The sequence below is a fragment of the Sphaerodactylus townsendi genome, linkage group LG03, assembly GCF_021028975.2.
Source record: "Sphaerodactylus townsendi isolate TG3544 linkage group LG03, MPM_Stown_v2.3, whole genome shotgun sequence".
Lineage (NCBI taxonomy): Eukaryota > Metazoa > Chordata > Lepidosauria > Squamata > Sphaerodactylidae > Sphaerodactylus > Sphaerodactylus townsendi.
Window position 1 is genome coordinate 51,803,834 of NC_059427.1, and position 24,849 is coordinate 51,828,682.

The 24,849-nt window shown below is 41.0% G+C and overlaps 1 protein-coding gene across 1 annotated transcript in view; it reads left to right on the forward strand.

Moving 5' to 3' along the window:
• Positions 1 to 24,849, forward strand: part of EEFSEC (eukaryotic elongation factor, selenocysteine-tRNA specific) — a 179,055-nt gene that overhangs the window by 44,998 nt on the left and 109,208 nt on the right. Inside the window, exons 2-4 of the mRNA XM_048490222.1 lie at positions 7,387 to 7,594; positions 16,313 to 16,409; positions 20,007 to 20,171. Coding sequence (XP_048346179.1) covers positions 7,387 to 7,594; positions 16,313 to 16,409; positions 20,007 to 20,171 — 470 coding nt within the window. The remainder of the gene's footprint in view (positions 1 to 7,386; positions 7,595 to 16,312; positions 16,410 to 20,006; positions 20,172 to 24,849) is intronic.

Here is a 24,849-nt window from a genome sequence, read left to right on the forward strand (position 1 = left end):
AGCCAAAATGGGATGTGGATATGCAGAATGAATTTATTAAAAATCTTAGGTACAGAATTATAAACCAAAAGTTTAAAAATTGATTCATTATAACAGAAACCAGAATGTATATGGTAATGAAAAGGTAAAAAGCAGAAATCTTATAGAAATGGCAAAAAATCTACCTGTTAAAAAAAATTCAGCAAGGGTCAACAAGCTTCCTCCTTTATTGTTTGGTCAGGAATGCTAGACAGGATGTCACGAAGTTACTTGAGTTTTAGCCTTTCTTTATTCTAGCTATCACATTATCCATATGAAACGGGGATGCCCTTAAGCGCCTGCCCACTGTCCAGTGCCTTGAGGGGATTTTCCCTCCAAAAACAACTCTAGCAGACAGTACAGCTCTGACTGAGCAGTTTTCTTTTTTCTGTCAGAACAGACTTCTAGTAACATGGAGAGAGTGTTTGAGAGTTTGTGTAATTCTTTAAGTTTTCCCACATTTATCATTCTATTAAACAGTCTAAAATTATTTAGTTGCTCAAGGTCACTTTTCAATTAGGCTTTAGGAGCTGCTCTAAAAGGACACCAAAATAACCCATTTTCTTTCTGACAAGAAATAATAAACTGGCACCAGAGGCTTGCAGTGTTGAACCATGACATAAAAAAAATATTTACAAAATTAAAGTGAAAGAGTGTTACTGGCAAAGGAGTGTTACTATCTCTTTCCTCTTTGGTATACTCCTTTTGCCTCTAACCACACCCCTTGCATTTGGCCCCCTTCTCTTTGGCTCTGCCGTTTCTTCTTTGGCCACTCACTTTTCCATTTCAGTTGGCTTACTATAATAAAGAGACCATACAACATTTTGATTTCATGGTTATTTTATTACTGTTGTCCGGGCTCGGCCGGAGCATCCAGACTTGCCCCGCTGGCACCGCGGGAGATGGGAAGTCTGCAGAGGAGCCTCTTGCAGGGACGGTGGAGGCCTTAGAGGCCTTGTTCAAAGAGGAAGGCAGGGAAGAGAGGAGTTTTAGGTCCAGCAGGGCCCACCCACCCACAGCTGAGGCAGATGCAAGAGATGGGCTGGGGAAGCAGCTGGGATGAGGGAGAGAAATGAGAGGGCAGAAGGGATATAAGGAAGTGGGAAAGGGAGAGTCAGGAGCTGCTGCAGCAGCAGGGCATGTGGGTGGTGGTGTGAACAGACAAGGGAAAGGGACAGCTTCAGTGGTGGGAAGTGGGAAGGAGGGAAGAGGACCCTGGAGCCCAGACCCCCTACCAGAACCTAGAGCACGGTTTAGGCTGGTCCCAACCCTGTGCAGTAACAGGGTGGGAGTCTTTCACACAGGCTGGAAACACCTCTCCCTGTGAGGCCACAGGGGAGAGACAAACCCCTGGAAACTCCTCTCCCTGTGAAGCAACAAGGGAGAGAGAGAGGGCGGGTGTGAAAGCTCAAGCGAGACAGGGGAAGGAAGGCAGAGAGACCTGCTAAGAGGGGGGGCATTGGCTGTGTGGGGAAGGCCAGGAGGTACACTCACGCAGGCACCCTGTGGGCGAGATTGTTTCTTGGCCCTCTGGGCCAAGGGACGAAACACCGTCTGGGGAATCCAACCCCCTGGTCAGGGAAGGAGGGACGGCACACTTGCCTGAGGGCACCAGGTAGCTAGGGGAAACGTCACAACTATATATAACAACCAGAGAGAAGAAGAAATGCCTTCTATGATTTTATTGGAATTCTATTAAATAAAATTGGCATCATTTGTGTAAAAGCAATACAAATATTTTTCTGGAGGAGTCTCTAAGGGTATGCAGAAAAAATTCTCTGCTCTCTTCACTAAAAGTGAGGAGGACAATCTACATCCCATTGAAATTCTGCTTAAACTGTGAAACAATCCCACCATACTGAAAAATTTCCTTTGGAACGTTCCGATAGAGAGGAAGGAAGTTAATGTTATCCCTTAGCATAGGATCAGAGGAGCCATAGCTAACACAAGAAAAATATTTAGTTTTGATATTAGGAGGTGTATCACTCAGTTTTTTAAACCAAGAGTAACATCTTTTATGCTGCTAATTTAATCCACCAACAAATATCACAATCCTAATCTTTAATTGTTTGTTTTATACATAAGAATTGTATTTAAAATTGTTTTATTATATTTGTTTAAAAAACTGTTCATTGCCTTGAGGGCCTCCTTTGGGGTACAAAGATGGCTAAGTATGTTTTGACTGTGTTTATCTGTAATGATCAAGATATGTACTATAAAAAAGACATCTTAAATACATCAACTAGCTGTGGTAACTGCAACAAAATCAGTTTGACCGCTCTACTCGAACATGTAGCATTCCAAGATGTCTTTCAGGATCAGTTTTGGCAAAGGCTGTGACGCCATCTGCCAGCATTTTGTTGTTCTGGGAGAAACAACAACTAATAAATGTAACACAAGTTGGAAGTGATCTGACGGCACTTAATGAACACATTACAAAAAATTCCTTTGCCTCGCTAGAGCTGTCTGCAGTATGCACTAACACAAGATTCCAGTGTGGCACAGTGGTTAAGAGTGGTGGCCTCTAATCCGGGGAACCAAGTTTGATTCTCCACTCCTCTACATGAAGCATGGACTTGTTTGATTCCCCATTCCTACACATGAAGCCTCTGGGTAACGTTGGGTGAGTCACAGTTCTCTCAAAACTCTCTCAGCCCCACCTAACGCACAAAGTGCCTGTTGTGAAGTGGAGTGGTGTAGTGCCAATGGTGTGGGGGTATGTGTGTGTGTGACGCCCTGGGCGCAAGCTGCAGCAGGGGCATGGCTGGGGCATGGAGGGGTGCTCTGGGGCGGGGTGGCACCACGGCAGGGGCGCAGGGTGCGTGCATGCCCTGGGCTCAGTTCACCCTCGCTCCACCCCTGTGAGGAGAAGGGAAGGTGATTGAAAGCCATTTTGAGACTTCTTATGGTAGAGAAAAGGCAGAGTATAAAAACCAACTCTTCTTCTTCAGCTGTGGGAAGAGCAAGACATAAAGAAAGCCTGAAGATCATTTGCTTGCACTTCTTTAGTACTGTTATAATAGCATTGGTCACAAATATTAGACAATGCATACTTTTCTGTCAAGTATCCAGCACAATGCTTGCAAGACCTTTTCTTCTTGTATCTGCAAAATCCAGAAATCCCCCCCCCCCAAAAAAAAATCTCCTTGATGTCCGCTGATTTGCTGTTAACAAAGAGGGAGGGAGTGTGTGTCTGCAAAATGGGCAAACTGTCCCTCGGCACCTTTGTGAGAGATTAGCATCCATCACTATAAAGTGATAAAATTGCCATTCTTCATTTTACTATGGTGTGAAGTTTGCAGAGTGAGAGAGAAAAATAATAATTGTCAAAGGCTTTCACGGCCGCAATCACTTGGGTGCTGTGTGGTTTCCGGGCTGTATGGCCATGTTCTAGCAGCATTCTCTCCTGACGTTTCGCCTGCATCTGTGGCTGGCATCTTCAGAGGATCCTCTGAAGATGCCAGCCACAGATGCAGGCGAAACGTCATCAGGAGAGAATGCTGCTAGAACACGGCCATACAGCCCGGAAACCACACAGCACCCCAAAAAATTATTATTATTATTATTTCACCACAGGGGTTGGTTTTGGCATGTGTTCAAGCCTGTCCACTGCTGTGGCACTGCCATAGAGAAGAAGAGTTGGATTTATATCCCCCCTTTCTCTTCTGTAAGGAGACTCGAAGGGGCTTACAAACTCCTTTCCATCCCTCCTTGCAACAAACGCCCTGTGAACAGTGGTGGGATTCAGCAGGTTTGCACCACTTCAGCAGAACCAGTTGTTAAAATGGTGCTTGTAAACAACCAGTTGTTAAATTATTTGAATCCCACCACCGGAACCGGTTGTTAAATTATTTAAATCCCACCACTTCCTGTGAGGTAGGTGGGGCTGAGAGATCTCTGAAGAACTGTGACTAGCCTAAGGTCACCCAGCTGGCATGTGTTGGAGTGCACAAGCTAAACTAGTTCACCAGATAAGCTTCCACAGCTCAAGTGGCAGAGTGGGAAACCAAACCCAGTTCTCCAGATTAGAGTGCACCTGCTCTTAACCACTACACCATGCTGGCTTTCCTTCAAGTTTTCTCCTTACAATGATGTCTGTGTAATGTTTTTAGAAGAAGAAGAAGAGTTTGGATTTATATCCCCCCTTTCTCTCCTGCAGGAGACTCAAAGGGGCTTACAATCTCCTTGCCCTTCCCCCCTCACAACAACACCCTTTGAGGTAGGTGGGGCTGAGAGACTAGCCCAAGGTCACCCAGCTGGCATGTGTGGGAGTGTGCAGGCTAATCTGAATTCCTCAGATAAGCCTCCACAGCTCAGGCGGCAGAGCTGGGAATCAAACCCGGTTCCTCCAGATTAGATACATGAGCTCTTAACCTCCTACGCCACTGCTGCTCCTTTTAGTTATTGTAGTTTATTTTATTGAATCTCTAAGTAATATGGTGTAGTAGTTTTTCTAGGAATTGGGCATAAGATTTTCTGTATAAATCCTTTTTGGACGTCTGCATATGAGAAGTACAAGCCATATGATAAATAAACAAGGAATCACTATAGTTGTGCTGCTTGCTATATGGAAAGCTGGGTGTTTTTTTAATGTACCCTTAGTGGACCAATGATTGTATATATGATTGGGAAATAATTTATTCTTCTATTTTATTGGTAAGGTGATAGCTGAGCTTCTTTTTCTGGATCCACAAAAGCATTCCAAGGAGAACTGTTATGTCAAAAGAGTTTCTGTTTTGTGCTCTTCCAGCATGTACCTTCAGCCTCTGATCTAAGGATCACCTGATAGGCTGGAAAATAAACCAGTTCCCCTCCCATAACATTTCCTTTTAGAGAAGATTTTTCTAATTTGTAATTTGTTCTGTCTGATCCATGGAAGCGGTATCCATGGTAGATTATAATCACGGGGTTTTTTTTGTTGTTGTTCAGTAATGCTTTCATGTATGCAGATCAATCTTCTTCGTGTTCGCTTTATTCAGATTCATTTTGAGTCCCACTTGTCTGCCTTTGGTGGTTTCTGAAGAAGTTTTTCATCTCTCAGATCACTTTTTATCTGTAGGTAACAATATCCTCTGAAAAACTGAAACAGTTCAGTTAGTCTTTTCATTCCTCCTCCCTAGAGTCTTCGGAAGATGTTCTTCGAGCAACTTGTGCAGGTTTATGGTGCGATAACATCAGCTTGTTTTATTTCTGTCATTGTTTCTGATGTCCCCACTGCTGCTTTTGTGATGATGTTTTCATACCTGAATTAACAGCCTCCTGCTAGTGTGATTATATGCATAGTAGTTGACTGTTATTCCTAGCATACAATCTCAACTTTATCTTGGTAATCCTTTATTGTCATAAATTCAGTATTATCTTGAGGTGCTTGCCCAATTCTTTCCACATAGGCTTGGAGTTCATTGAAAAAGTTGGGATCATGCTCGTTAAAAGAGTTTTACCCTCAACATGGGAATGGTGCGCCACCAACATACTCTTTGTTGCATTTTCCAGAGATTCAGGTAACTGATGGGCCACACCAACTTTTTCAGGAGAGTAGGGATTGTCACATACTCATAACGTGTGTGTGTGTATAGCAAGTGATGAATGCAAGAAATATGCTAATGCATGTTGTGAGCAGTGATTTTCAATAAAATAAAACATATTTTATGTGACTGAAAAATCTGTTTTTTCCTTCTTTCATATATGAGAGAGAGAGGTATATTTTCTGTTAGATATAATTTTTCATTTTAGGTTTTTCTCTGAAGGCTCTCAGCAACTTGCAAATTGATTACGTCCTTCCTTCCCACACCTTGAAGATGATTTCATCACTTTCATAATAACCTTGGATTCCCAACCACAAAGGACAATGGACTTGCAGAAGAGGATGTGGGATTCTCTATTGTGTTATAACAGCCACACCTCGAAGACTGGGCAGCTGGCTCTGCCTTCGCTATTGTTTCAGTGATTCCAGCTCAGCAACTGGCCTGGGCGGGAGCCCCAGGCCATGGGTGCAGCCATCAGCAAGGTCCTTTTGAATAAATGTCACCAGCACCCAAGATAAGGACTCTTTTCCCGCCTTGAGTTTCCCGCCGCTGCGAAGTCTCGTTGGTAGCGTAGTATTGTGAGACTTCACCAGTTTCATTCATTGTCTTCTGAGTACTTTATATTGTACTGTATATTCTTTGATTCTTGATTGCCTTGTATTGTGTACCTGATTACCCTGCTTTGTTGTGCTTTTGAAAATTCTATAAGAACCCTGCTCGTTCCCCGGCTCTGCGCGGCTGTTCTAGTGAAAGTTTGTAGTAGAGGAGTCTTTGGTGTTATAGTAAAAGTGCTTCATTGAGAAAAAGTCTTAATAACCCTAACCCTTATTATGGCCCTTATTATAGCGAGCCTGAATCACTATAGCGAATCGTTCTCTTGGTCATTGAATGTTGCCCTAAGTAAATGGGTAACAATATGATTGAGCCTTATGATTGAGGACTGCAACAGTATCGGTCTAACTGACCTCCACTCCCCCTCCTTTTCCCTTTCTTTCCTTTTTCTTTCCTTGATTAGTTGGAATGTTGGTTTTTAAGGGGTATATTCCAAATTTTGTTATCTCCTTAGTGGAGATAATGGCTCTGGGATGTGGTTGTGGTATTTTTATTGATTTTATTTTTGTTGATTTATTTGATGTTATAAGCGTCTCTGAGCCCATATAGGGAAGGCCCCCTATAAACCAAATAAGATAAATAAAAACTTCCGAGTGACTGAGTAACCCTTCCAAATCATGATTAAAAAGTGCAAATGGTTTACATTTTTTTAGTTTAAATTTAAAGTCAAGATGTGATTTTTCTGAAATAAGGCATGATTTCATTCTAAAGAGTTAATATATATTTCTCCATTCCTGATGTGAGACTGTGGAGCAACCTTACAAGAATCTTTGATTTGTTTCTGTGTTTTAGTTAATTCCTGGCCTGGTGCAAAACTGACAAAATTATTTTATTTGAGGATACCTGGAATTTCACTTGTGTATGCGTGTCGTCAAGTCTCAGCAGTCTCATGGCGTCCCCTTAGGTTTTCAAGTCAAGGGACATTCAGAGTTGGTTTGCCTTTGCCTGCTTGTGTATGAACTGAGAGAGTTCTGATGGAACTGTGACTGTTTCAAGGTCACCCAGAAGGCTTCACGTGAAGGAAGGAGTAGAGAAACAAACCTGGCTCTTCGGATCAGAGCCCACTACTTTTAATCACTGCACCATGCTGGCTCTCCAGAATTTCACCTAAGCTATCTGTTTTTGTGGGAAATAATAAATATGGGCATCATTCTCAGGCGTATGTTTCAGTGAATTGGTGCCTCAATTGTTGCACATTAGGTTGCTGATTTTAGGTTTGTTTGTTTTTCAGGTGCCCAGATCATTGACCTGATGATGCTTGTGATAGACGTTACAAAGGGGATGCAGACTCAGTCAGCAGAATGCTTGGTGATTGGGCAGATTGCTTGCCAGAAGATGATAGTGGTTTTGAACAAAACAGATCTTCTTCCAGAGGAGAAGCGGCAAGCGGTTATTGAGAAAATGGCAAAGAAAATGCAGAAGACTTTGGAAAACACGAAGTAAGTTATAATCATACTTCTTATGTGACACAAGTTTTGTTATTCTCCACTCCGTTCTGCCTGGTCTTGAAGCAAATCATGATGGAATAACTCTGGGATAGTTCTGTGAATTACACGTAGGAAAATTTGTGAGAATGGGTCAAGAAGATCCGTAAGTCAAAAATGACTTTGTCAAGATGCTTTAGCATCATATATGAGTGCATGCCACATATGTGATCAGTTTGCTTTGTTTTTTAATATGGAAATAATTCTAAGAGTTAGCGCACATGTGTAAAATGGCTCTTCATTAGTGGTTTGGTAACCTGTATTTATATTTAAGCATTTATAGTACTCTTTTCTCAAAAAGGCTCAAGGTAGGTAAAGACATGTCATGTTTCAGAGGATTAAAATAATTGCAAGACCACGCCTCCAAAGTATCTTACCTTTATACAGTATGCCCATTGATCAGGAGTGAGCAAAGTAAACTGTTGTCATTTAAAATTTTGCAATCCCAATTGCAGTATTCTGGGATCTTCACACAAGGTTTTTGTATGGCAACTTTCTCTGCACGGCTAGTAAATACTTTATAGCCCTTGATACCAGGACAAAAAGGTTAGGTGTTCATCTGCTGTGTTCCTGAGCTAGACGTGAAGTTTCCTTTCCTGTGAAATATTGACAGAGTTACTGTCCACATTCAGGTTGCTTGTGAAGGGAGTTGCTGCAGGTGAGGATGTGGTCATAGAAGCAGAAGAATGGAGAAATTAAGTGCTTTGTGTACAGTCACAATGGAGAAAGTAAAACATGGGAATTCTCTCCTTTCAACCATATTTGTTTTCCCCTTTCTCAACTTCAAAAGGTTGCAACTGAACTAAACTGGGTGTCTATTTTGAAAAGTAACAAGTACAAGAGGACAAAAAAGGCAGTCAAACTGGATTGCATAAACCATCTTGTGTCTTACTCTGATTGCAGGATAGTGTTTTCTTGTTGCACTAAACAATCAGGAATATCTTACTGTTTTATCAGTCTCTCTGTGTTCTTCTTTGCTCGGTTTCCTTTTCATCAGTATACTATAAAGGTCACTGAGTGAAATTTCTGCTTGTAGATTTGATAGAGACAAAATTCCATCGCTTTTAACTCTCCTTCAAGATAGCTATTGGAGGGCAAGGAAAATGTTAAGTGAGCTGTTTTTGTTAACCCGTCATGTAGCTTGATTTCTCTTCTTTTTACTCCTTTGGTAAGTAAATATCTGTGACTTTGCTTTGAGCAATCTTATAATGACTCAGCCCATATTTTCTGCTTGCACCAAATGCACCATAAACAAATTTATAACTCTAGATGATGTTTATAAAATCTGTCAGGTAAAGTAGCACCAGTGCACTTCAGCATTGCATAAAAATGAATTTTTCAATAAAGATGCATAATATTAGCAAAAATTGAGCAAAAGTATAGTTTTACAAGGAAACCAACTGAAGGATTTCTGGAGATTTTATTTACTTGCTGGAAAGTTTGATTTGTGGTACATCTGTGATGCATCTTTTGCATTTGAGCATAACGGCAACAGATGTTCAACAGAGAGTTCAGGTGAGTTGTACTTGAGAAACTTATACTTGAGCTTAATATAATTGAATGTATCCTCAATCTTTGATGTTGATCCCAGAAAATGAAAAGGATTTGCTTGCTTTTACATGATGAGATTGTTACTTCTGTTTGACACTAGGTTAAATATGGGACTTTATAAATCAAAAGAAAATGACCACATTGGAGACATATTGTGTGACCTTCTACATCGAAGTAGCCTGAGGAATTTGTCTTTAAGTTTCTAACTGTAGGTTTGGTCAAACCTGTAAATATGTACATATATCATGGATACTGTTGTCATATTAAAAGCCCTTTTACCTCATTCTCTTGTGTCATTTGTGTCCCTTTGAACTCCATAATTTCTCAGGAACCATAGGCTTTCTGGCATATCTTGGAAGTAAATAAGCAAGTGCATTCCACATAGAGCTCATAAATTAAAATGTTGTGTTGTCCTTCTTCCACTAGTATAACTGAGAGTCATGCAGGTGATCTCCAGCTGTATGGTTTACCACAGACAGCATTTATCTTCTAGCATTTTACTTGAAACAATGTGAACTGGTTTTGTAAGAATGCTTGTTATGTTGAACGTAACGGTTTCCTTCATCTCTTCTCACCCACCTTCTAAAATCATTGTTTGGGCTTTATATTTGTCGATGCCATGTGAATTTCTGAAATGATGTCATTTTGTAATTGCCTCAAGCTACTGGTCCTGGTATCCTTTAGGTGACATGTGCTTTCCTTAAAGGACATGGCCTAGCTCACTTATTTGAGCTATCTGGATTTGGTTATACTAATTATTTTTATCTCTAGCACTAGATTCCTCTTGCACTGGGACTAGCCTGGTAAGACTCCTCAACTGAAGGCTGGGTTAGATAATGCAGAGAGTTGAACCGTCTTTTTGCCCTGCAATTCTGTGATTCACATAGTTGCCAGTTTTTGCCATTTCAGTGAACTTCATGCAGCTCTACACAAGGACTCCTTTCTCAGCCTTTCTGAATGCACGTAGGCTGTAATGAATGTATGGGGGTTGCACATGAATAGAGAGAGACACTTAAGGACTTCAAGTGAACACAGCTGATTACATACTAAAATATTAGTAATGCAGACTATGCTAAGAGAAACATAGCATCAACCCAGATTTATGGCACTTGGAGAACAGGGTCTGCATCCTTCTTTGGCAGCTGTCAGATCATTTTGTCAATGTGGAGAAGATATTATTATCTTGAAAGTCAGAGAAGGCATTTAATCAGACTCTGGATCCTGAATACACAAGGTCCTTCATACGTAGGCTAGGTTAGATGATGGCTGGTCTTTCATCATTGGAGCTTGTAGCATTGTGTTATGAAAAGCTACACCTGTCCAAATTGTCTCTTTGATGCAACTAATAAAGATACAGGAGCACTTATTGTTATATCCCACCTTTCTCCTGGGATTCACAATGTATTAGCAGAGTTTCAACAGGTAGAAATGATAACAATGTCGCAGAAATAAATACCAGGATACAAAGAATGTGCCATGAAAGATTTAGTTCAGTCCTGCTAAATGATTTCAGTAGAGCCATACTAAAGAGTGCGTCAAGTAAAGGCATGCTGAAATAATACAGAATGGCAAGCTTTTCTAAACACAGAGATTGAGAATGCCATCCAAACCAGAGGGTGACTGAATTGGTCTGCAGTAAAACAGCCAGATTTGATTCCAGTAGCACTGTGGAGATCAGCAAGGGTTTGGGGGTGTAACGTTTAAAGGATCAACACCTCCTTTGTCCATAAACTCTGTCCAATTACCAAGAAAACCATGCAGACAGAGAATGACATGACACTTTCTCCTTTTGCATCCTAGTCTGAATCCAGCCCATGTTCATCAGGAAGAACTGAACTCAAGAACTCATATAGCAAATAGTATAATACTTTATTCCCTCTGTGCTGTACCCCCTGATCCTGCTAGACATGACATAAGTTTAGCATGTGTAGAACTCTTCTTGACTGTGTGATTGTGCTGTAGATCAATAGCATTTGTTAATAGGAAAGCCACATTTTGTTCCTTGCTGGAACCAATTTGTAGTTCTTTAAAATGGACCCGTTGAAATATTTTAAAGTGTTATTTATGTCAGCGTAAACTCCTTTAATGTAAATTATGCTTAATGCTGTGTGCTTGTGAAAGTGTGTTCTGAAGCTGGTAATCTTGGTTGTTGAAAAAGTGTGTTTGTTTCCATAGTCTGCTGTGTGTAAATACATTTGCAGTGTGATGATTCCAGCCCTTGTTTTTAAAAGAAACAAGGCACCTAATTCAACACTAATTTATATGTATTAAAAGAGATTGCCCAAAAGTATTTCGATAAAATAATTGAATTTTCAAACGCTGTGTAGTTAATCGCTGGAATTCTCAGTATGCATTTTTATCATCCTTTGTCCCTGGGAACCTTAGGCTTATGGCACAAAAACAGAAGTAATACCTTGTATACAGGATTAATATTTGATAACTTCAGTGGAGGGAGAACACACTTAGGTTGTGATCCCACTGGGGGGTCTGCATTGGAATCCCTGTCCCCAGAGCCTGCCCCCTTGCAGATGAAAACTTAAGACTTTAAGCCTGAAAACAAAAATAGAGGTTGGGCCTTTGACTCAAACTTGTAGCTAGTATTTATGACGTGGCTGGTGTTGAAAGTTGGTCGGCCTGATCATTTTTTTTACTATATTTGGAGTGTTCCCCTCCTTTTCTTTTTTTCACTGCCATAGTATAAACACTTTTTAATTCTTTTTTATTTAGTTTCTTGCTTCGGTTTTTAAATGCCCTTAAATGCTAAATTCAAGTTCTTGTTCTGTAGGGGAAATTGATAACGAAATTATATATGCTTTTTGGCATCTCCAAGAACAAATCAGGAAGAGTTTTCATTGGTCAGAAGCTAAAACTTCTTTTTGCACTCATGAATGTTATTACTACTTATCCCTTTTCCTCTTTCTTTGCCAAAGTTCAAATTCCTTTCCTCCTTCAGTATTTTAATTGTTCTTCACTCCAGTTTTTTGAGAAAATTAAGTTTAATAAATATACATAAATATTCATAATTTGCAAAGTTATTGTGAGTGAACTATTGGTGCTATTGTGGAATTAGGTAGTATAGAACATGCACATAGTCTTGGGTGAAAATATATTTCCCATTTTACTAATATAACCTTGGCTGGTCTAAAGCGGGGACTGATACCATAAACCTGTATAAAACAGTGCATTGATTCTAATCCACATGATCACATTAGTAGCCATCCTGTTCTTAATTAATCTACACTTAGTGATACTGGCCCAGAGTTACTCTGTGTTGGGTAAAAATTTTACAATGTCGTCCTAAGGAAAGTTGTATCCTTCTGAATCCGTTGAAGTCAGTGGGCTAACAAGGGTTTAATGTGTACAGTTACATAAGGTTTGATCAGGAGAATGTAGTTATTTTGCAAGAGAACTCAACAAAATGCCTTAATGAGGACTGGCTGATACTTTATACGACACTTGTGTCTAGTGATTCTTCAATTTTTTCCTCAAACATATTTGACTATCAAGCTTACTGAGTTTGAAAGTGATGCTCAGATGTGAATTCATCACTCAGTTTGTTTGGTTTATGCCAACCCTGTTTTTAAGACAGCAGCATTCCTACCCATCCTGCCAACCCTTGGGGTACCTAGCAGTCTCTTGACAAAATGGGGAGCCCATTCTCTGAATTGGCTAGTGTACCCAAAAGACAGTAAAATCTTGTCTGGGCTTGCCCTCACCCATATCCACCTTGCAAAATGCCTGCCTCGCATCATTCCTAAGGGGATTAAGAGAAAGCAATGCCTCTGCCTCGGAAAGCATTCCCATCTCCAACCCTGGACTATCTGCCCTACTAAGACAAAAGACATCTTCCTCTGACTAATTTCTCTCTAAAGACAACCTGATTTACATTGTCATTGTTTTACAGCTGTAATTTAATCAGCTACCCCCCCCGCCCCTTATGGGCACTTCCAGCATAGCCACCTAAGCCAAGTACTCAACCTATTAGATTAAGAAGAAGAAGAGTTTGGATTTATATCCCCCCTTTCTCTCCTGTAGGAGACTCAAAGGGGTTTACAACCTCCTTTCCCTTCTCCCCTCACAACAAACACCTTGTGAAGTGGGTGGGGCTGAGAGAGCTCAGAATAACTGTGAGTAGCCCAAGGTCACCCAGCTGGCGTGTGTGGGAGTGCACAGGCTAATCTGAATTCCCCAGATAAGCCTCCACAGCTCAAGCGGCAGAGCTGGGAGTCAAACCCGGTTCCTCCAGATTAGAATGCACCTGCTCTTAACCACTACACCACTGCTTAGTGACTCAATACTTAAGTTTTATGCCTCTCTGTTGTCTCTCCCCAGAAAGGCAAGCCTCTCCCCTGTCCAGGAAGATTAAACTCTCTTAGCATGACCAGAGGAGCCAACCTTCCTTATAAAACAGTCCCGCACCCAATGCTCATGGCCCTGTACTTCTGAGCCTGCCTTTGGGTTCAGTTGCTGCTGTTTGCTATCCCACTTTGCTTCCTTGGAGCCCAGTACAGGTCTGAAGTCGTGCCCGCAGGGTCGCAAGGAAGAGGCGAGACGCGGAGATATCATCCGGTGGAGAGAGCCAGCAGCAGGAAGCGTGGGATCCTTGGATCTGGCAACTCTGCCATGTGCTAGTCCCTGGCACCTTTTATTAGGGTTTCTCTGGGGGCGTGTAAAGGGGTCGGATAGGCGGGAGAGCGGGAGAGCGGGAGATCATCAGGTGATGCATGATCTCATCGGGCTGCTACGTGCAGGAGGAAGCATCCGCGTCTGGGTCTAATCCATACCTGGGGGCAAGAGCCCTTTTGTCCCTTTGTCTGGGACACCTGGTGACCGTGAGTCAGGTAGTTCATGACCTGTGACTCACGGGGGAACGGGGGGTGGGGAAGCGTGTGCGCCTAGAAGGCTGTAGCTGGCACCGGCATTCCAGGCGCTCTATCTACGGTTCTGCTGGGTTCGTGGGCTCACCCCTACACAGCTCACTGGACTCTGCTTCACAGACCCAAACCAATTCAGGATCTGGTAACAGCTATTACCCCCAATAATTCCCACAGTTCCTCCACTATTCCCCACCTATCCCCTCAATACTGCTTATATCCTAGGACTGTGTGTGTGTTCTTCCGCTTTGATTACTGCATAGTTGCATTTTCATTATTTTCCTTCTAATAAAATTGTTAAATTTGCTCCACTGTCCTGTGGATTTCTTGCAAAAGCTGACTTGTGTATACAATGGCAACCAAGATCCCAAGCTTGTTCAGCCTTTTGCTAAGCCAAATGTCTGCTCTTGCTAATTCCCCACTCTAAATGGGCAGACTCCCACCATTCTGTGTAACACAGGCATCTGCAAATGTCTGCTGATTCCGTGTGCATCATGGTGTTCCAAAACTGTTCAAAGATACTGTCAGTTCAAATTGACTGGTAGCCATAAGTGTCACAAAGGACTACTTAGACAAACATGGAAGGGCAGAATTTTACTGAAATCCAACATTGTTCGTGACTGACTTGTATGATTTGTGAATGATCTAGTTGTTTATTTAAACAATTACTTGCTGAGCAGAGCAGTTTCATGGCAAGCTTGGGGAGGTAGGGGTAGAAGAAAATGGAGCTGTGTGAGAACACTCATTTGCAAAAAGCCAGTTGTGCTATACTGAAGGATTAGTAAGAAATATAGTGAAACACCTGTCAAACATCCACAAATAGCCTAACAAACTATCAAACTGATGATTTTAAAATCAGTCCTCTGTTGCAATGATATAAGCTGAGTTGGCAGGTTTTCAGGCATTGCTAATTTTGTTTCCCAAGTATACACCAAAATTGTATCATTTTTTCCCCCATAACAAATTATTAAAATGTGAGTGGCAAATGTATATTCTTTAAGGTCATGTATGTAAGTCAGGGACCTTCAACTCAACCTAGATAATGCATTGTTATTAACAATATAATAAAAGATCAGCCCTGGAAAAGTAAAATATTACTTTTGTGTCACTGCATTGTGGGACCCAATGAAACTGGTGGCAATTCAGATGACTTGCCTTTATTTGATGAATGAGGGAAACTGAATAGTGTAGGATACTTTTTGATAGTTACTATTTTTTCCAGACTCAATGCCGAGCCATCCTTCTAAACCTGTTGACTTCAGCAGACTTAACCAGGGTATCAGTCTGCTTAGAATGGACCTGATAGCTTCTTGGGAAGATAGTAGTAATATTTGAAAATAACTGCCTTTTTAATGAATTGTGCTTAAATTTATTACATGGCTGAAATGTTACAACAAAGTGTTGTTTGCTGTTGTGTGAACTCAACATGAAAGACATTTAAGCTTGTTTGTGTGAATGCTGCTCTCATTTTTATTCTCTCATGCAGTAAAATAATAAACTACTTCTGTTTCTTCAGTAACCTGTAGTTGTTAGCATCTGGTTTTGGATCTTGGCTTGCAAAGGAAACACAAACATATAATTTGACGTTCTGATATTATGCATTCTATGGCTTGCCATAGAAGTAGAAGAACCCAATTATTCTCTGTCAGTGGACAACAGGGCTCATGTGAGCGATCCTTAAGTCACTCCAAACTTGTTCATGTAATCACAAACCATAGTGTGCTATTGTGTCTGAGATTTTCATATCTCTTTTCAAGCCTGGTGTAGTTAAGGTTTGTCTTGCTTGGGAAGACAAGAAAAGGCACAATTGCTGCTACAGAATATTCTTCCATCTTTCAGGTGTAACATGACTTCCTTACTAAATGAAGTGTTTCTAATGTGATAAGATTTCTGCAGTTGATATTTGGGTTGGCGCTTGGGATTGGTCCTTCTGCAAGAAATATAAAACCCTCCTGTACATTTTTAGAGTCTTGAAGATGGAGGCCTGAGATTGTTAGGTGTGACTCATACGATATTTGAGCTAGATCTGCTGCTGCTTTAGTTTTTAAACATTAATAGGTTTTTGAGCATGGTGTCACACTCTTATTTGTTTACATAAAATAGTGTCAGGGGATTTTGTATTGGAATTTTATAAGGTAGTTCGTTTTCCTTGCTGAATCTCTTTGGGAATCAAGCCGGCTGTAAAGTCTGATTTTTTTCAAAAAAATTAAGCAATTTATGTCATTGTGTGTAAAATTTCCTTTGTCAGATTCTGTGGATGCCCTATAGTTCCAGTTGCAGCAAAGCCTGGTGGGCCTGAAGCCCCTGAAACCGTGACACCGATAGGAGTTTCTGAGCTAATTGAGGTACGTGTCCTGGAATGATTATGATTCTGAAATATACCCCTTTTCTTGAAGTCTGCATGCATGAGTAGTTGTGTGTGAAACAGTGTCTTGATAATAGGTCATGGAAAGTTGCTGCATTTCCAGGTTTATGATGGGTGCTCCACACCCTGTAGCTGAGATGGCTCAGATGTATTTCCATCAAGGACAGTGCTGTGTGACATGAAATGCTCCTGTGCATATTAATGCCACTCAAAAGTAATCCAGTGGTCCCAGTTGCAAGGAGGGACTATATGTCCTGATACTGCCTTCCTGTGAAGGCATTGTGTTTATGAGCCAGTAACTTCACAGACTTGGAGAGTTGGCCTGCTCATTCAAGCCCCCTCTCTCCATCTCCACATGTTCAGTCAATGCACAGGGATGGGGTCATGAGTAGGGGGTGAGTATTGTACAAGAATGGATTAATGTTTGAATCCAATGTTTTTTTTAAGCAAAGGAAACTTTTTTTGGTTGAATAAACAGCTTAAAATAAATTAGCAGGAAAAATTATTTACAGAGCTAGTAGACCTTTAATACTGTGTCATTATTTAAAAATGTAAGATAGAAACCATCTTGCGTTGAGTCAGTATTCTATGGTTAAGAGTGATTTTTAAGCTTGCAAGCTGCTTTTGAAGCCCCAAAATTTCATGACTAGAAATGCTGTCCATCAGCTTGGTGGCTCCATGCATATAAATCATGAGTTTTATCACTGAACCATTTTCTCTTTCAATAATGCCCCTATAACTGTGTTTGCCAACAGCCTGGACAAAAAAAACTTGTTGCTTTAGAGACTTAAAGTGTGGAAATGGGCCACTGAAACATTTCATGACATGGAGATAAACAGTGGCCCTTTATGCATGCAGAACTTACCCTGAGGTTGTTTGCTCCGCAGTGAAGTTTTCCCACATTTTATCATTTGCACAGTATTCCTGCCAATCTGAGCCACCATTTTGCCTGCTCGCTCCCTGCCCTTCCTTGTTGTTTTTGCAACCTCCAACGGGGGAGGTTCCTTGCTGCCTTCTTTTGGGAGGAGGGGGGCATTTCTATTGCAATAGACCTGAAGCAATTAAATAAAAAGATAAAGAAGCCCCGATGCTCCTCCTGAAGTGCTGGCCAGAGGAGTGGGCTGTACTGATGCTATGCGGGTGGGGAAGAGTGGGAAAACCCGCAGGAAGCTGCACACAAGCTGATTCTCTTTGCTGTCCCTGTGGAGGGAGACAAAAAGTTGCACTTTAACAGGTTCCAGAAAATATGCAAAGAGTCTGATCAGAAGTGCGGTGAGTTCTGAAGAGGGGAAAATGTGTGCATAACCGAGAATCCAACCCAGTGGGAATATATGCTGACTGCAGAGGAGACCACAAGTGCGTAAATGGCCAACATTCCATTAAATTTCTTTTTAAGGGACAGGGCTTTTTTCCCCAGACTCTGAGCAGCCCTGCTGCCGGTTTTTTACTTACTCAGCTTTCTCATAAACTTACTTACCAATCTGGTTCTGTTATTCTGTGTGTCTTATTTTTGCATTTGTTGGGAAAAGTCAGAGATGTCTTTTCAAGAGCTGAGGCCCTTCAGGCTCCCCAACCCCCCCCCCCCCCCCGGACTCAATCCTTAGGGAAAGTGGATATTCCACTTTAGTTTATTCCAAAGGTTTCATTACCTAGGCATAGGTGTCAAACTCACAGTCCTCCAGCTGTTATGGACTACAGTTCCCATCATCACCTGCCAGCAATGTGCTGGCAGGGGATGATGGGAACTGTAGTCCATAACATCTGGAGGGCTGGGACCTCTGCCACTTTGTAGAGAATACTGAGTTTGACTAGACAATGGTCTCTTAACTCAGTAAAAGGTAGATTCCTGCATTCAGCATATATTTCCATGTTTCTGGCTTGGTTTGAAGTATATGAGCTGCTTCCAGATTACACATCAAAATTACATATATGGACATGCATTAAAAACAATTGAAGAGCATTAACTGATTGTTCTGATTGGCTTGTGCTCTTGTAAACAAGCAACTCTAGCTTTGCTCTTGAGCTGATCATCTTTAAATGAAACCACTGTTCAAAAATCAAGAAGCATCTTTTTGAATAAAAGGATAGCAGATTGTAAAACGAAAATGGGAGTAATCTCTACTAGGAAACATTTCCCTAAAAGAGAGAACTTGATGCAGCCGCCAATTTAAATCAAACTTTTATTGCAGCACATTTTACATGCTTGGCAGAAACTGAAATAATCTCATAAACCCATTCAGCAAAAAAGTGTATAAACCTCTATCCCTCGATCAGATTGAAGTCAGGAGACCTTTAATGTCAAATACAATATGAATATAAGGCAAAGTGGATAAATCCAAACCAGCACTGCCACAACTTGCACAAGGACGTCTATTAAATGTCTCTGAGCATTTGAATTTCTCTTGCATTGGAGAGCTAATTTATGGGTTAAAAGATCTTGGCTTAGATTCACTGGAAGTGTCACTTTGATAGAAGACATTTTTTAATCCTACAGAATGTGACATCTTCGCCTTTTCCCCGCTGAATTCCCAAATGCCCCCTGAAATACTGCTCCTGAGGGACAGGAAACTCCCAAGCAGCATGAGAAGGGAGTCAGTGGTCTGCAGCAAGAGGGGAAATGTGTGAAAATAACCCCATCCCTTCTGCCCGTGGATATCCGCCATGGACTGCAAGCCTTTCTCTCCCCACTGACCTCCAAAATAGTAATATAAATAAGTCTTCTTACTAACTGCAGTATGGTGTGTAATCCTTGCTTTGTTTATTCACTAATACGTTTATGAGAATAGGAAATTAGCACCACCACTTCATATATATTGAACTTCACAAAGAAACAGCACATTACTTGAGCATATGCAGTGAATTTATGACATTTGAATTCTTTAAGGCTAATGGATCCGGTCTCATGAATGATGGCTCACTGTGTAGATCCATTGCTTTATAGAACCAAGCTGGCTCTCTTTCACCATTAGGCTGTTTTTTTAAAAAAGCCTACAGACTTGTTCAGTTGTGGGACATTTTATTTTGATGGAGAGATGGTATTGAGTTTGGTAAAGCTTCTGAGTATAGGAACAGAGCCTGCTACATAACACTTAACATGATTTTACTTCTTCCTAAAAGAGGAAAAAGGGAATTTAGAATTAAAATCAGGATTGCCAAAGGAAAGGAGAGATTTTTAATTTGGAGTTTTTTGCAGTCTATGTGCAGTTCTGAGAACTGGTGAGAATATAACCTTCCTTTTTCTCAGAGGGTAGAAGCAGTTATCCTTTCCTGATGTTCTGTGATCTTGGCATTACTTTTGGCCAGATCTTTGTCTGTGACATTGTTCTACTAACCAAGCTGATTGTGCTGCACCAAATCTTTAAAGCAGAAAATTGAATCTTGTGGCTGCTGCTAAGTGTGCATCTCTTGGGTAGCGTGTGCAGTTTATTTGACATTGGTTTGTTCCAACCTTGCTGCAGGATTCCTGGAGTCAGTAAAACTGTGTGGATGTTAAATCAATCATCCACTTGTTCTCTCCATGTCTTCATGCCTGACGTGACATTTCACCAAGCTAGTGTTTGTTTTGTCTTGCTTTTAGGTCCTGAAGTCAGAGGCTTACTTACCGAAAAGAGATCCCTCGGGATCTTTCCTTATGGCCATTGACCACTGTTTCTCCATTAAGGGTCAAGGCACTGTGATGACAGGAACTATTCTTTCGGGCTGTGTTAGCATTGGAGACAATGTGGAGATTCCTGCCCTGAAGGTGAGTGTCTAATTTCTAGCTCTAACATTTTCCTGAAAGAGACCAAAGCAGACACTCAGAAAGAAGACAATGTTTACTCCATACTGTCTCTTCTTTTGTCTGTTTATTTTCTAAATTAGCCAACCAACTTCAGTTGGCTTGCCTCTTGGGAATCTAAGAAATCCTTGTGGAAAACACTGTACGGTACTGTACAGCCCTTAACATGGTATTATTAAATGGCTCTGTGAAGAATGTAATTTGCAAGGGAAATGGAAGCCTGAGGCTGACTTTTAAAAAAGGGGAGGCCCCGGAAACAAGGACATGAAAGAATTTCAAACAGACAAGTCAGCCAAACAGAGTGAAAGCTTTGCCTGATTGTAGCAGTAGAGAAAAGTGAGAAGAGAGCAAGTTCAGGGCATGAGATTAAAAGCACTGAGTGAGCAGTTCTGAATCCGACTTCAATGAGATTATGTGCCTGAGGGTCAGATTTGTGGGTTCAGTCCTTCTCCGAAAGAATATTGGGAAAGACACAGGAAATAATTCAGGAAAATGTTATTATGACAAGGAAAGTTGACACCTTAAATAATAATGTGGCTCTGTTCACTCGTCCTGACAGAAGAAGTAATTTAGATACAAGAATGATGTGCACATTCATGAATTGCTTTGGGAAAGTGAACCCTTGCAGTCAGATGTTCCATAGCATGAACTTGCGAACATAATAGGTGGCAGAGTTAAAACAAACCAGTTAAGTTATTTTTCCATACACTGCACAATTGACCTGCATCGTTAATTGTTTTGGTAAATTACAGAGGCCCCTTGGTGCAACAGGTTTCATGGAGAACAGCTACATCTGTGGCTGTAAGCCAACGTGGTAAAAATATAGCACACTGTTTGAATCTTCATGTGCCGTATTGATGATGTATTAAGTTTCAAATTATAATGTATTACTACCTGAAGGTTTACAGTTATTTACAAATAAGTTCATGAAAGATTTCAGTTTAACAGCCCAATCATGTGCATATTTATTCAGCAGTAAGTCTGATTGATTTCTGTAAAGTTTGTATAGGATTACAGGTTAGGCATATGGCTCAAAAGATTCTGAGATCAACTTAATATCACTTTCTTCTTTGTAAGATATCCACAGTTGTACCTTCCGCTATCTTTCTACATAATGCAATGTAAGAGTAATCTGAAATGTCCAGAGCCTTCTGACAAAGTCAGCAGCTCCTTCACTGGGTTTAGAAGGTTAAGCACAAAGTCAAAACCATCATGTAAGCCTTTCTAAATGTGAAACCTGGCAGAATTGGGAGAAGTGTCCAAAGAAGTAGTTCTGGAGCTACTTGATAAATTAGCAGACCACTGGTTCCAGACTGTGTACGTGCAAGAGTTCTTCAAGAACTCACAAATGACATAGCTGATCTTCTAACAAAAATATGTAATTTTTCATTAACATTAGCCTCTGAGCTATAAGTCTGGAAAATAAGCACTCACATTGATTTCTAAGAAATGATTCAGTGGGAATCTGGGACAGTGTTCACTAATTAGCATAATGTCTGAACCAGGTAAATTTGTAGAAAGTGTTATTTAAAGACAGACCTGTTAAGCGCATAGACTCCTTGCTGAAGAGAATGCTGCTCCAATTTCTTCACTGTGGTGGGAGTGGGGGAGGGCAGGGTTTGTAGTCTGTTTATGAATGGGAGTTGGAGGGTTTCATTTCTGCAAAAGGAAGTTCTTTCTCACCAATAAGCTGGGACTGTTGGGATTGTTGTGATGAAAGTTAATTTATAAGTGGAACTGGGGAGGAATAATGAGTTAATGAATTTTGTAGATGGTACCAAACTGTTCAGAATGGTAGAAACACAGAAGAGGTTATGAGGAACTTTGAAATGACCTTGGGCAGTTAATTGGCATGTGAAATTCAGTGTAGGTATGTGCAAGGTAATGCATATTGATGCAGAAAAAATTCCTGATTTTTCATAAACACTGATGGGGTTTCAACTGGCAATGAAAGACCAAGAAAAAAAAATGTTTGGGGTTTAGAAGAGAAGGCAACAGGGCCAGGCCATTTTCTAGATATTCAATGTGTAGGAGCTGTGCCTGTGATGTGAATGGATTATACCTATAATATTTAAATTTCTATTTATCATTCTAGATTATCTTGAAGTCTCTGTGGAATAATTGCCATAATATATCTTGTTTTGCAACCACTACTTCCACTCTTAAGTACTTCAGTAGCAGAATTTGGAGGTTATTTAAGCCTTATTTCTATTTTTGTGCCTATTGCCTAATTATCTAGAATGTTCTGTAAGTTCTAAGTTCAAAATGTTACCATCAGTTTTTTAGATAAATGTGTGGATTATACTTGTGTGGGAATGTCCGGTTAGAAGTTAGAATCGCTAATTACGTTGAACTCTCATTTTGGCTGTTCTGTGGAATGCTTGGTTAGAATACCTATGAGAGGTTAAACTCATAGGTAGACTTGCAAAGGAGGAGGCAAATTTTATAACACTCTATGGATCATGACATTCCTTGACCTTTTGTTGCCCTGACCCTTTGCTAACTGAGATTGACAGCTGGTGCCCACTGGGCATTGGGGACATTGCAAAACAGCTGCTTTCCAAATCCAAGGAACCCTCCCAGCAAATAAAGTGGCATCTCGTAAGTATTCTGCTAATAGACTTCGACATCTGTGACCGCTTGAACTTGCACAAAGGAGGGACAGAGCAATTAAAAATAAACAGTGACATTCTCGAACGCCCATACTTTCTGATTGAGGTTGAGAACGCCAGCAGCATGCAGATTCCTTTACACTGTTGCCTATGTAAATTGCCATCTGGAGTTGATTAATGGAACTGCAGTGGGAGAGAGGGGTGTGTGTGTGTGTGTGTGTGTGTGTGTGTGTGTGTGTTGGTTGGTTGGTTGGTTGGTTGGTTGAAACATTTGGTGCAGCAAACAGTTTTCCAATGAGGCAATTTAATACTATTTGCTCAGCAGTATTTGAAATCCAGTTGAAGTACATGAGCCACGGATTTGTGCTGTGAAAATAAGGTGATAACACAATTGTGACTGGCCTTTGGGAGTACCTCAATGATCACTAAAGTCTATAAACTGTTATATTTCCAAAGTAATAAACTAGAGGGGCACACATGATGTGGCATATCTGCTGCTGCTGCTTTTTGAAAAATTAAGTTTCTGAGAGATGATATCTACAGATAATCTTGTTGTTCATGTCCTTTTTGGGCATGACAGGACTTAGTTAAATGAATACTTCTGTCTTTTTGACCATGTCAGAACATTTGAGGGCAAATGCTTTGATAGGACTCTGAGAGTGTTTTAGTACCACTCCTGTTCAATCTTCTTCTAGCAACTCTAATAACCAACTGTGCCAACTAATATGAGTTCAGAGTGGAGGGTGTGTGTGTGTATGTGTGTCTCTGTTTTAGTGTGAATTTAGTGAACTCATGACAAGAGGGCAGTTGAGGCTGATAGTTGCCTTATTACGTGGTGGACATAGTAGGCCACAGGTGGCATTATTTTGTAGGGAATCACCATTTACTGAAGCAGATAGAAGTATCTTTCCCTTTCTGGCATTGTTTTGCAAGGTGTGCTGCAGCTCCTCCTGAGTCCTGATGTTGTCTCTGTGTGTGTGTTTGTTTATATGTGTGTAAATTTCAACAAGGTTCTCACGCTAATATGGTAAAATCTAATCATGCCTTGGAGAACTGTACAGGTCTGTCAGGGTGATCCACTGCAGCAGCCATTTTGAAAGCATAGTCAGTGAAGTCATAATCCCGAATAAACTCTTCTTAGTTTCTTTACTAGACCAAAATTAATCAAGATTCTTGTGAGTAGAAATTTTTCTCTCTTTATGATTGCTTTGATGCTACTCATACTTTTTATCACTTGCAGTAAACCAAGATATTGCTATGTGGACAGGCTATTATTTTTGTTCTTTGTTTTGCTATGTCTGTCGTAGTGTAACGTGTATAGCAGTGTTTCCCAACCTTTTCGACATCACGGTACCCTTGACTTCACTCTTCATATCTCATGGTACCCCTGCCATTCTCCCCCCTTCCCCTCCCAGAGCCCCTGCTTGCCACCCCCCACCTTCCCCTCCCAGGGTGAAGGGAAGCACTGGGGGGGGGGGGGGTGGGATTGGCTGCTGACCTTGCGGCAGGCCCTGCCTCCTGGGTAGCTCCATGTCCTTTCTGGTGCTGGCGGGAGACACCACAAAAGTGAGGGGGGCTGGTAGTTTTGAATGCTCATGGCACCTCAGGGTACCATGGAACCCTGGTTGGGAATCGCTGGTGTATAGTAATATTACTACTGTTCATATTTTGGCGTGTTATTTCCAGAAGTATATAGAAAATTTATAAAACCAAGGATAATGAATGTGGTACAATTCAGCGCTGTCAGTGGAAAAAAAACTTTAGAGTTATCTTTCTGACAACCATGCTTGATGTTTTCAGGTTGTCATCTTGTAGTTTGGAAAAGCTGCTTCATCTTTTTATTTCACTTCCCTCACACCCCTTTTAAGTGCTAAAATTGTGGCCCAGCAGTGACTGATCGGCCAAGGGCCAGGCCGATACAAAGGAAACTATCCATTTTGTATTGTAAGAGGCCATAACTTCCTTGCGTTTGGCTGTTGCGTTTGGCTGTTGCATTTGGCTTGGCCTGGGGCAATGGATCCAGGCTTTGG